This window comes from Monodelphis domestica, chromosome 3 (assembly GCF_027887165.1).
Source record: "Monodelphis domestica isolate mMonDom1 chromosome 3, mMonDom1.pri, whole genome shotgun sequence".
Classification (NCBI taxonomy): domain Eukaryota; kingdom Metazoa; phylum Chordata; class Mammalia; order Didelphimorphia; family Didelphidae; genus Monodelphis; species Monodelphis domestica.
The window spans coordinates 199,669,892-199,683,747 of NC_077229.1; the positions used below are offsets into that span (position 1 = coordinate 199,669,892).

Here is a 13,856-nt window from a genome sequence, read left to right on the forward strand (position 1 = left end):
GAGTCAATTATGCTTTGAGATTTTTCATTTTCCTTGCTGACAACTTTTAGACACAGGACTTTCCCAATGGGAGCAGAATGGAGGGTGGAAGACACATAAGGAAGTTAATCTGATATTTCTAGGGGAAAGTAATGAAGGTCTGTCTTATATAGTAGCAGTGGAAATAAAAATAGTACATGCCCTAAAAAAACAGTGGCAATTTTATTGGCTTAGGGAAACCCTGGCATAGAAACTCTCACCATCAGTGAAGATCAACATAGTTCCAGTGATTGTGTTCTAAAATGTTTAGTTCCTTTAGAAATCAATTATGAAGAGCCATCTGCTGATAGTCATTCAATGAGTATGTATTAGGTACTCACTCACTATATGTCAGGCATTGTGCTGGGCACTAGGAATTCAGAAGTAGGAGAAAACAGCTCTTAAATAACACATTATAACAGGAAAGAAAAAACTTAAAAATATAGTGGTGTGCAAGATATATACATAATAGACAGAAGGCAATGGAAGAGTGGAAGGTACTCTAGCTGGAAGTGAAGGGAACCAGGAAAGTAAAGGCCTTCTATATTATAGGAAGCAAGAGAAACAAAGAGACAGGAAAGAGGGAAAAACATTTCAGTCATGAGATTCAGCCAGTGCACACGCTTTAAGGTAGGAGATGGGATGTTGTGTTTGAGAAATCGCAAGGGAGTGTAGCTGTAGTGTAGCTAGACTGTAGAGTATATAGAAGAACATAAGGTGTAAAAAGACAGGAGAGGTAGGAAGGAGTCAAGTTATAAAGAGTTTTAAATGCCCCAAATAGAAGTTTGGCATCAAGATGGCACAATGTGTAGAGCACTGGACCTAACGCCAGAAAGATCTGAGTTCAAATCCATCGTCAGACATTTACTACCTAGCAAGTCATATAACCTCTCTCCTTCAGTTTCCCTGTCTGTAAAATGGAGATAATATTTACATTTACTTCCCAGGTTGGTTGTGATAATAAAATGAGATAATGTTTGTAAAGTTCTTTGCACACCATAAAGTATTATATAAATGCTAGCTATTATTATTATTTGATTCCTCCCTGACCAAAAGGACCACATGATCAAAAATACCCATTAGAAAAATTACACAACAGTCAATCGGCCAATAAACAATTATTAAGCACTCACTATGTCCTAGGCACTGTGCTAAGCCCTGTGAATAGAAAGGAATCTAGTTTACTTGAGAAATAGTCTAGTTAAGTCTAGAGAGACTAGCTAAGCTATTAGCAAACATATGAAAAATGCTCCAAGTCAATAAAAGGAATGTAAACCAAAATAACTCTAAGATTCCTTCTTACTTCAATCAAGCGATTCACCAAAATGACCCAAAAAGAAAAATAACAATTGTTGGGGAAGCTGTGGGAGGACAGACATACTAATGCACTGTTGATGGAGCTGTCAAGTAGTTCAACTATTCTAGAGAGCAATCTTGGACCATACCCCAAAAGTCACTGGACTGTGCCTTGCTCATGGATCCACTGATACCACTACTACCCCATGAGATCAAAAAAGCTGTTTACTAGAAGGGTAGTTAGCAAGTGGTTGACTTTTCCAACCACAGTCACTCAAGAAACAGTCTGCTAAGGTGTTATAATCTGGGTCACAACAGCAACAGTTAAAATCTATACTGAGGTGAAAGGAGAAGGAAGGAAAGAGCTTTGATCACATCCCTAAATTCTCAAATTTCTTGGAATATTAAAGGCTTTTGACAGGCAGAAGGGGGTCAAGTTGACATTACAAGAATAGGACAGAGTGTGAACAAAGGCTCTGAGGCAAGAGTGGGGGGTGTATTTTGAGGGGTTGAATGAAAAAAAAGGAGTAGTGTAATTAAGGGCTGGAAAATCAGGGTGGTGCCAACTTGTAGAGGACCTTGGACTTGACTTGAGAAGACAAATGAAGACTGAGTTTTCCCTTTTAGAGTTCAGCAACACAAAAGCTCAAGTCAAGTGACTCCAGCATTTCTCCAATGGCTGAGGTCTCATTCACTTAGATCAGTTTCATGTAGGGCTGACTTTTGTCAGTTTGTCTGAATGAAGCTATACTACTATGGCTTTTTGGTGGGAACCTCCCCCACTACCCCTGTCACCTCATGCATTCACAAATGCTGCCCCCAGAGCATCAGCAGGCAAGAGGGCTCCCCCTTCTGACCCCACACTTCTTCTACCCTCTTCCAGATCAGCACTTATTTGTGTGAGACCCAGCATCTTACCTTATCCCATCCGAGCAGATCACTTTCAGGTTAAGTGGGTTCTTATTAACTTTGTGATCAGTTTACATGATACAGTTTATCCAGGCAAGTCACCTAAATCAAGGGGAGAAAGGTCTGTTTCTGAACCGGCTATCAAGTCCTAGGGGGAATGGCCTAGCCATTAAATTCACTGAGGAACCCAGAAAACCAACTACCTAGGAATAGTCAGAAATATTCTCAGGGGAATTAACCTCTGTAAATATTTATATATTCCTTGCCAGAACTTAACATAGAAGTTATAAGGAAACATAAGCATGGCATAAGCATATCTGGAGGAGGAAAAACATGAGAGTTAAATTCCTCCTTTTCCTCCTCCCGGCCCCAATCCTCATGAAACAACAAAAATGCCAGTGTCCAACTCTAAAAGAAACAGCTGTTCTTAACATAGAAAGTTGTCTTTGTTCAACATTGAGAGGGTCAAAATAGAAGCAAATTTGCAGACAAACAGAAACTTCCCTTAAGTTTCTGAAGATCGATGTGAAGCTCCAGGTGCAGGTACCATCGGTGATGTCATCATGACATCCATGTCATGGGAAATGGAAAGTCTGGAAAGCCAGGCGTCAAGAAAGTTTCCTTCACCTGCCTTTGTCCAGATACAAGTTTGTTGCCCAATCCCATGTGCAGGCTACATTCCAGCTCAAGAGCTCAGGTTTCCATCCCTCTGAAAGGTTTTTGGTCCCCAGCACAGGAAAGGTGGTTAAAAATCTGCTTTACTGGAACACTGACAGTCTGTTAGAATGAAGTAAAGTGGGAAAAGGCCCAGTTCAAGGATTTGGACCATGTGTTCCATTTTTGGTGTGTAGGTCAGGTACATGGTGGCCAGGGGAGCAGGGTGGAGTGTCTCTTTCTCAAAGGATTGCTTCAGATTCTATACTGACAAAGCAAAGTGATGGGAATTCCAGAGAAAGCCCTTGGATCAGTTTCCTTCTTTGCAGAGCAAGCAAATTGTACTAAATGTGATTGGTAAGATCACTTCCTGATTCTGTAAGGGGGTTCTAGAGAGAGGAAAGCATGTGGAGAAAAGAAGTTTGGCTTTATTCAAGAGCAAAGGACAATGGTGTCCTCATATGTGAGAAGAAAGTGAGAAAGGTCTAAAACATAATGTGGGCAGACTCTGTGAGGAAAACATGGCTTATATGGACAAGAAGCAGGAAGAGTGGGGCAGCTGGTGGCTCCATGGATATCTCAATGCTCCAGATTTCCAGGTCTATATTTGGTCATAACTTCATGAATCTCAGTCCCATATCACCAGCTGCATTTTGGCCATGTCCAACAATATGATCTATAAGCAAATTTAACTTAACATGTCCCAGACAGAATTCTTCATCATTTACCTCAACCCATATCCTGCTTCTTAACTTTCCTGTTTCTGTTCTGACTCCACCATCCTTATAGTCTTGTAGGTTCTCAACTTTGGAATCATCCTTAACTTTCTACTCTTCTTTACTCCTCATATTCAATCAAGTTTTGTGGAGTCTATATTCACATCTTTTGAGTCCATTCCTTTCATCCTACTCACATATTCATCACCCCTTTTAAGGCCTTATTTATTACCTCTCCATTGGATTACTGCAACAACTTCCCAAGTAGACTCTTTGGTTTCAGTTTTTCCATTCTTCAATCCATCTTCCACATTGCCACCAAGCTGATATTCAACTTTTAATAAACATTAAGTGCCTGCTATATGTCAGACACTGCATTAAGAGCAGAATAGGTCTAACTATTTGAATACTCCATCCCAAAACATATCCTGACCTCCCTAGTTACTAGTATATCCTTTCCTCAAATTACTTTGTTGCTTTCCTTTATATATTTTCTTTTTACCTTTTCTGTATATGTGTTGTTTCCTCTCAACTGAATATAATCTTCTTGAAGGTAGGAACTGTTTTATTCTTTTTCTTGGTAGCAATAGTCCTACTAAAGTCCTAGACACATAGTATGACATTTAATAGGTTTCATGAATGAATGAATGAATGAAAAATCATAAAAAAAAGGGTCTGAAGTGCTTCAGTCAAGTAAGTGTTGAACTGAGTGGCTGGACCCTGCCACCAGCTCCAAGATTCTACAATAAGGCTGAGATCTGATCCCAATAAACTTTTTGAAAAGAACAAAACCATACAATTCTAATGAATCCAAGCTCTGATAATCACCCTGTATGGTTCTGGGCAAATTACTTCATGGTTCTGAGCTTCATTTTCCTTCTCTGTTAAATGAGGTTGAAGTCAATGGCCTTAAAAAGGAAGTTCCAGCTCTAAATTCATGATGCTGTGACTAGAGGTCTCAAGATTGTGGCATGCGCTAACTCCTTCTGTGCAGGATGACAATCTCTTTTTACTGACTGAGAAAATGAGAAGATATTAAGTGATTAGAGTATGAAGAGAAATAGCGTTTTTTGTTGAACTACATTTTAGGAAGTAGGAGAAAAGTACTCAGTGATTTAATTATTAATTCATTTTTCTGTGTGTGTATGTAGCAATGAAAATTATTATTATAGCTGGCATTTATTTAGTGTTTTAAAGTTTGCAGAGTATTTTAGACAGTGGGGTAACACAGTAGATAGTGCTGAATTTGAAGTTTAAAGACTTGAGTTCAAATCCTGTCTCAAGCATTTAATAGCTGTGTGACCCTGGCTAAATCCCTTACTTGTCAGTTTTCTCTTTTGTAAATTAGAGAAAATCATAATAGCTATTTCACAGTGGTGTTGAAGAAATCAAATGGGACAATGGATATAAAATGCTTACAAATGCTATCATTATTTTACATATGATTATATTCTCATAACTTTGTAAGGTAGGTTTTAAAGGTCTTGTTGTCACCACTTTACAAATTTAAAGGCTCAGAGAGTTAAAGTGATGTACTCCTGGTCAAAAATCTAATAAGTGTTTGATGAATGATGGGAACCCAGGTCTCTACTCTGAATCTAGAACTTTTCCTACTATACTTCCAATTATAAGACTATAAGAGTAACAGATTTTTTGGTCAGCACTTGTATGTATACACTTGCATGTAGATATACACATATGATGTGTATGTATATAAATGTATACACATAGGCACATATATGTACCTATTGCTCACATATACATACGATTTCACTGGTGTGCAAAACTCCTCATATGGAAATTCCCTCAAGTAATGGAGATTAATAGCTAGTCTGTAACTTAAGAGAGTTGCTTATGGACTGGAGGTGTAAGTGACTTCCAACAGAGCCATGATGTGTTGGAGGCATGTCTTGAACCCAAGTCTTCCTAACTCCAAGTATATCTTTTAATCAACAATATTGTTTATCTAACACCTGACATGAACACCTCAATGTAGCCATAATTAATAAAACTAGTTCAGATTAGCATTCAGAAAAGGAGAGAGGAAAAAAGATTCCCCAAAGTATAGTTTTGCTTTTCGTTTTTATCTCCTGTACTTAGTACAGTGCCTGGTATATAGTAAACACATAATAATTTCTTACTGACTTGGAAAGAGATAAACTTAGAAAAAAAAACTTTAATCAGGCCCTCAAACCCTATGAAAATCATTTAGAATGAATAAAGCAGAAGACTGGGACTTCTGGCCAAGATGGTTGCCTAAATGGAGGCAAGCCGCCCAACTTCCACATACCTGCCCCCGCAAAAACCTAAAAATTGAAGCAGACTGAATAATAATCAAGAAATCCAATGAGAAACTGCAGTGGCTTCATCTACCCCAGAAATGCACAAAAGTAAGCCAGTATTTCACAGGCAATAAATAGGAAAGGGGACTGCCAGCAAAGATGGGCCAGACAAACAGGATAGTGGCTTCTCAGCACAACCAGAGGCAGGTCAGAGAGAAATGTAAGCTGTAAAGGTCTGTATGCAGAGGCAGCAAGAGCAGAATGCTATCCCAAGAAAGTCCCAGAAATTTTTGGAAACTCCCTCCGGGGGCCTTGGAAGAGGCTGAGAGCTAAAGTGAAGAGACCAGTCTGCTAAGGTAGTGTTCAGGCTTGGACATTTGTACATTTTTCCTCTTAGAAATTATAATATCTTTAAGAGGATGGTAACATAACCTTCATTTAAAAAAAAAAGCCATAATTGTCATAAGAACTCAAAGGGAGTTTTAGGTAGTTGTGGCAATATTAAAGTCTAACTACACCCCCAAGTTCTATTAAGAGGATAATTCTTCCAATGTTCTGGTCATATCATGTGCATACTTACGTGGAGGATTTTAAAATTTGTTTTGTTTTGAAATAAAATTTCTTTTGCAAAAAAAGAAATGTAGTTTCTCAATGTCCCTGTCATACTGTCCTACAATGCATTTGGGGGCCATGAAGAGCCAGTTTCTAAACCTCAAAGATACCAGGTCAGCACAAGAACCCAAGTGATCCTGGGCAAAACCAATCAGTCCCAACTCTCTCACCCAAAAGTGCAGTATGGGGCAAACCCTGGCCTTTGTGAATGAAGAAATTTGGGCAAAGAAAAAAATGGATCTACAAAGCAAGGAGAGCTCAAAACATTGGAACACACATCATCGGGAGATGGGAGAGACAGAGTTCCATGGAACTCTTGAAGGAGAAACAGTTGGACTCAGCCAGGCTGATCTCAGTTTTCCCTTCCCCTGCTGATGAGGAGAGTGGTTTGAAGACAGATCACTACACTTTATCTCTGGTCCTGACATATTTACTTCTACTTGGAACTGGGAAAAAGACAGATCTTGCCCAGAAGAGACTTGTTAGTAGTGCTGTTATTATCTACCCTTAGGGGGGAAGAAATTTTTTGTTTTTCTGAAGAGACTTTATTTCAAAAGCCTTCAATCAACAGGATAATTTAGAATTAGGGAGACCCTGATTTCCCTCTTTCCCCAGACTCATCTTCTCCTCATCTCCCCAAAGAATAAAAGATCCTTTAGTTAAAGTACTAGTTTGTAGGATTGGTTATTAGTGGAAAAATTACAACTTACCATCTGTGAGAAAATCTCCATCAAGACAGTTGGGAAGGAAGAACGAGAAATAGTGTAGGAGAGGGGCTCAAAATTCAGCCTCTTTCTTTTGCTTACTTCCTGGTGCAACATCTCTAAATTTCCCCCACTACAATTCACCAAGTTTCTCTCTCTAGTACACCTTAGAACAAAGCCCCAAATCAATCAGTCAATAAAAATTAAGCACCTACTAGGTACCATGCACTGGATTGAGTGTTGGAGAGATTTAAAAAAAAAAAAGGAGAGAAAAAAAATCATTTCCTGCCCATAGGAGCTTACAATCTAAAGGGAAAACAATTCACAAATAAATACAATAGAATAAACTATATACAGGATAAAGAGGAAGTAAATAACAGAAGGAAGGCAATAGAATTAAGAGAGATTGGGAAAGTGTTCCAGTAAAAGAAGGCACTTTAATTAGGACTTAAAAGGAGTTAGTAACCCATGGAACTTCCAAAATTTTTTTTTACTGATTTAGAAAAAACCATAACAAAGTTCATTTGGAAGAACAAAAGATCAAGGATATCCAGGGAAACAATGAAAAAAAATACAAAGGAAGGGGGTCTTGCAGTCCCAGATCTCAGACTATATTATAAAGCAGTGGTCATCAAAACAATTTGGTACTGGCTAAGAGACAGAAAGGAAGATCAGTGGAATAGACTTGGGGCAAGCAACCTCCGCAAGACAGTATATGACAAACCCAAAGATCCCAGCTTTTGGGACAAAAATCCACTATTTCATAAAAACTGCTGGGAAAATTGGAGGACAGTGTGGGAAAGATTAGGTTTAGATCAACACCTCACACCCTACACCAAGATAAATTCAAAATGGGTGAATGACTTGAACATAAAGAAGGAAACTATAAGAAAATTAGGCGAACACAGAATAGTATACATGTCAGACCTTTGGGAAGGGAAAGACTTCAAAACCAAGCAAGAATTAGAAAGAGTTACAAAATGCAAAATAAATAATCTGGATTACATCAAATTAAAAAGTTTTTGTACAAACAAAACCAATGTAACCAAAATCAGAAGGGTAGCAACAAATTGGGAAACAATCTTCATAAAAACCTCTGACAAAGGTTTAATTACTCAAATTTATAAAGAACTAAATCAATTGTACAAAAAATCAAGCCATTCTCCAAATGACAAATGGGCAAGGGACATGAACAGGCAGTTCTCAGCCAAAGAAATCAAAACTATTAATAAGCACATGAAAAAGTGCTCTACGTCTCTTATAATCAGAGAAATGCAAATCAAAACAACTCTGAGGTATCACCTCACACCTAGCAGATTGGCTAACATAACAGCAAAGGAAAGTAATGAATGCTGGAGGGGATGTGGCAAAGTAGGGACATTAATTCATTGCTGGTGGAGTTGTGAACTGATCCAACCATTCTGGAGGGCAATTTGGAACTATGCCCAAAGGGCGATAAAAGAATGTCTGCCCTTTGATCTAGCCATAGCACTGCTGGGTCTGTACCCCAAAGAGATAATGGACAAAAAGACTTGTACAAAAATATTCATAGCTGCGCTCTTTGTGGTGGCCAAAAATTGGAAAACGAGGGGATGCCCTTCAATTGGGGAATGGCTGAACAAATTGTGGTATATGTTGGTGATGGAATACTATTGTGCTAAAAGGAATAAAAAGTAGAGGAATTCCATGGAGACTGGAACAACCTCCAGGAAGTGATGCAGAGTGAAAGGAGCAGAACCAGAAGAACATTGTACACAGAGACTGATACATTGTGGTACAATGGAAGGTGATGGTCTTCTCCATTAGTATCAATGCAATGTCCCTGAACAATCTGCAGGGATCTAAAAAATACTGCCCACAAGCAGAGGATAAACTGTGGGAGTAAAAACAGCGATGAAAAACAACTGCTTGACTACAGGGTTGGAGGGGATAAGACTGAGGAGAGACTCTAAATGAACACTATAATGCAAATTCCAACAACAGGGAAATGGGTTCGAGTCAAGAACACATGTGATAACCAGGGGAATCGTGCGTCGGCTATGGGAGAGGAAAAGGTGGGGGGGGGGAGGGGAGGAAAAGAAAATGATCTTTGTTTCCAGTGAATAATGTATGGAAACGACCAAATAAAATAATGTTTAATAAAAAAAAAAAGGAGTTAGTAGGTGGAATAGAGAAAGGAGAACATTCCAGGCATGCAGAATAGGAAAAAAATGTCTAGAGCTTAATCCTGGAGGTAATAGGCATAAGAAAAAAAGAGCGAAAGCAGAGGAAAAATCAACTGAGCTCTAGCAACCTCCTGCACTCCCACTAAAAACCCCAGACAAAAAGCTCCTCCCAGCATGGGATTGGTCCATTTATAGATCAATCCCATGCCAGGACGCAAAGAGAAGGGAACCTTGGGAAGAGTAGGGAATGCTGGGGGATATAGTTCCCCAGCATACAGAATTTTAAAATACACATAGCAAACCACTGGAATTTGAGGTAGAGGGTAATACAGTTGGCCTTGCACTTCAAGAAAATCACTTCAATATATGAATGGAGGGTGTATTGGAGTGAGAAAGAGTTGAGGCAGGCAGATCCATCAGCAAGTGTCAACAAAGCGACTGGGGGCCTATATTCAATTGGTGGTGGTGTCAGAGGAGAGAAGAAAATATATTCAAAAGATGTTGCGAAGGTGAAACCTATAGCTCTTGGCAATAGACTGGATATAGGGAGTGAGAAATAGCAAGGTGTCTAGGATGACTCTGAGGTTGCAAGCCCAAGGTCCTCAGAAGATAGTATTGCCTTTGATGTTAATAGGAAAAGTAAGAAGACACTTATGGGGTAGGGAGTGGGGTTTAAGGGGAAAGATAAGTACTTCCATTTGATATGTTAAGTTTAAGATGTCTTCTGGATATCCAATTTGAGATGTGTGAATGGCAGTTGGAAATGTTATATCAGAGGTCAGTGAAGAGTTTTGCACAGGAGAGGTGGATTCGAGAATCATTGTCAGAGATGGCAATTCAATCTATGTGAGGTGATGAGATCACCAAGTGAGATAGTATAGATGGAGAAAAGAAGATGGCCCAGGACAGACATCTACAGACTGAACCTGGGGATGAGTAAGGCAAAGGAAATACTAAACATTCTAGAGTATTAGTGCACATCTAGAGATAACCCAAAACACAATTTAGAGAGAATAACTCCATAAATCTAAGACTCAAAGTAAAAAATGGATTTTCCACAAATTAAATATTTAGAAGAAATGGAGTAAAAGGTAAAAAAAAATGAACCAAAAACTTATAAAGGAAAGAAGGATATATAAAAAATATATATACCTTATAACAGCAAATGGTAAATCTTATCTAAATAACTGAATCCCTGAAAATTTGAATGGACCAAACAGAAGGCAGAATTCTATGAGACAGCAAGAAATATTAGAAGGAATTGGGAGGACTTTGGTTCAAATATGGCTTCAGATACTTCCTTTGTGACCCTGGGCAAGTCACTTAACTCCAATTGCCTAACACTAACCACTCTTCTGCCTTAGAATTGATACTTAGTATTGATTCTGAGACAGAAAGTAAGGGTTTTAGAAAAAAATCAAATGATTGAAAAAAGAAAATATAAGAGAACTGATATCAGTAATAAGCGACCTGCAACCTAGAACATGGAGAAGATAACTTAAAAATCAGTAGACACTGTGAAAGCCATGACTTCTTTAAAAATCTGCACATTTTGTTTCAGAAAAGCATAAATGAAAACTGCTCATATCTATTAGAATCAGAAGACAAAGTAAATACAGAATCCACTGATTATCTCATGAAAAGTGAACACACAAAAGAAAAAGACCTAGGAATGCCATAGCCAAAATATAGAGCTTCCATATCAAAGAAAGTAAACTTCTAGAAAACAGATCAAGTACCAATGAATTGCTATCAGGAACATACAAGACCTAGCAACTTTACAACTTCTATTATTAATAAGAGGAGAGCTTGGAATACAATATTTCAAAAAGTAAAAGATATGGGCTTATAATCATGAACTACCTGCAAAACTGAATATAACCTTACAGGCGGGAAATGGATTTTTAATGGAATAGAGGAGTTGCAAGAACTTCATGAAGCAGAATAGGAACTCTGAAGTACAAACACAAGAATCCATCTAAATCTAGAAATGGAAGTTTATTTTGAACAATTGGATTGTACAGTATAATGGCATACAAATATGTATTCTAATTTGGGGGATTGTATTATATAATGATACAAATTCTAATAGGCGGAGAAGAAAAAACTACTCCTTGAATGACTTCAAAAGGTATTGAAGGAATTAAGTAAGAGAAACATAGGAACTGATGGATAGATTGGTTATGTTCTAAGGATTTGAAGAGAAGAAAGAAGGGTAAACAGAATACAGTAGGGTAGAAAGGAATAAGAACCCAGTTGAACTTGCTATTTCTTAACTTGTAGTACATAAGAGTATGGAAATGTGGAGGAAGAGAGAGGGGACTGGGCATCAGATAAACCTCATAAACTGCACAAGGGACGATAACACTCTGGAGAACTTTCAAAGACAAGAATTCTGATCAATGTAATGACCAACCACATCGCCAATGATATAGAATATGCTAATATGATATAGCATAAAACTAAGATGAAGAAAAAAATACAATTCTGGACACAGTCACTATGGATTTTTTGTATGCTTGGAGATATTACAGAGTAGTAGGAGGGAGAGTAATATATAGTGGATGTCCTCAAAAAAAGGGGGGCCATTGGAAAAATTTAAATGCATGGAAGGATAGATAAGTCATTATATTACTTGACTAAAAAAAAAAGAAAACCAAATTAACTAATATCAATAATGAAAAAGATGAATTCCCAACAAAAGAAGAGTAAAAGAAATTATTTGAGGGCTATTTTGCCCAACTATATATCAGTAAAACTGATAATCTGGATGAAATGGATGACTTTTTATAGAAATATAAACTGCTAAGGGTAATGAATAGGAAATAAAATATTTAAATAACCCAATTTTAGAAAAATAAATTAAACACATTATAAATTTACACCCCAAAGAAAAAAAAAGACCACAAGATTTCCACATGAATTCTACTAAAAATTTAAAGGACAATTAATTCCAATACCACATAGGCTGTCTTGAAAAAATTGGAAAAGATATCATACTAAATTCCTTCTGTGCCTTTAATATGATCTTGATACCTAAATCATGGAGAGTTAGCACAGAAAAAGAAAAGCCTAGGTCATTATCCTTACTGAATATTAATACAAAAATTAAAATTTTAAATAAAAATTTTAAAAATAAATTATTAAAATTAAAAATTATAAAAATATAAAAATAAAATTTTATCAAGGAGTCTATAGAAACATATCACAAAGATTATATACTATGTATGACCAGGCTGAATTTATATGAAGAATGCACAGTTTACTATTAGTAACTTGGGGATGAGGGGGTGATGAGGGATATGGGAGGGCAGGTAGGTGAATGTGTTTGGTCTTCTCCTTCTAGGCTGTAAGCTCTCTGAAGGCAGTGATCCCATGGACTGTTTATCCCTCAGTACCTAGAAGAATGTCATGTATAAATATTTGCTAGCTGATTGATTCCTATAGAGGTAGATAATAAAAAGTGCCACAGGAAGAAACTTGACCACCTGCCCAAACATCATTGAATGTCTTACTTCTAAGTTTGTTTAACATATACAATTATGATTCTGCTTCCTCTGACAGATTATAACAGCAGTGACTTAAAAACAGCCTGTAGAAAGCATGAACTTTATGTGAGCTTCCAAGACTTGGGATGGCAGGTGAGTTCTCTAGATATAGTAGGTGCTAAGAAAAATCCTTAGTTGTGAACCTTCCTTCTGTGATGTCCAAACTCTATGGTTATTCACAAAGATCAATGCTTTTGATATATCCTCGAGGGAGAACATACAACCTGGTAGATAGTTTCATGAATTGTTGCCAAAACCAACACTATCTAGTGGTTTCCAACCTTTTCCTGATGAACCTATCCCAATAGAGATTGGCAAGTCGCTGGATAACAGGCTATCACTAGGCTTTCCAGTTTGGTAGAACCTGTACTTCATGAGCAAAGAATGCCACATGATGAAGCAATAAAGTGTTTTTGTGTGCTAGAGTAAAAAAAAATCAATTTTGTTTTTTAAATTATATTAATATCTCTTGTGATGCTAAAAGAATTCTGGGACATCATGTCAGTTTTGGGGACCACTGATGTAAAAAAGTCTGTATCGAGTACCCAAATAGCATGGCTGAGCTCTTCAAATTTATTTTGTCATAAACCTGAGGACTAGTGCTACTTTGGTAGATAAAAAGGAGGTAAACTATAATTCTTCACCTAAAACTGAAGGCTTTATAGAAAAAAACCTAGGATAGTGCCATCACCTAGCAAGGGACTAAGCTTTCAAGATCAAATTTACATTAAAGATAGTAAGCCAGTTACAAATAAAATTGTAACTTTAATCACTTCAAATGCAATTTTTATCACAAAAGATTGTTTAGGCTTAAACTACTGCTATTATTTTATTCTAAAGGATTGGATAATTGCACCAAAAGGATATGCAGCCAATTATTGTGATGGAGAATGTTCCTTCCCTCTCAATGCACACATGAATGCAACAAACCATGCAATTGTACAGACTCTAG

At 37.4% G+C, this 13,856-nt stretch overlaps 1 protein-coding gene across 1 annotated transcript in view; it reads left to right on the top strand.

Moving 5' to 3' along the window:
- BMP6 (bone morphogenetic protein 6) overlaps nt 1–13,856 on the top strand; it is a 218,013-nt gene that overhangs the window by 200,204 nt on the left and 3,953 nt on the right. The window contains exons 5-6 of the mRNA XM_001367785.4: nt 12,921–12,997; nt 13,745–13,855. Coding sequence (XP_001367822.1) covers nt 12,921–12,997; nt 13,745–13,855 — 188 coding nt within the window. The remainder of the gene's footprint in view (nt 1–12,920; nt 12,998–13,744; nt 13,856) is intronic.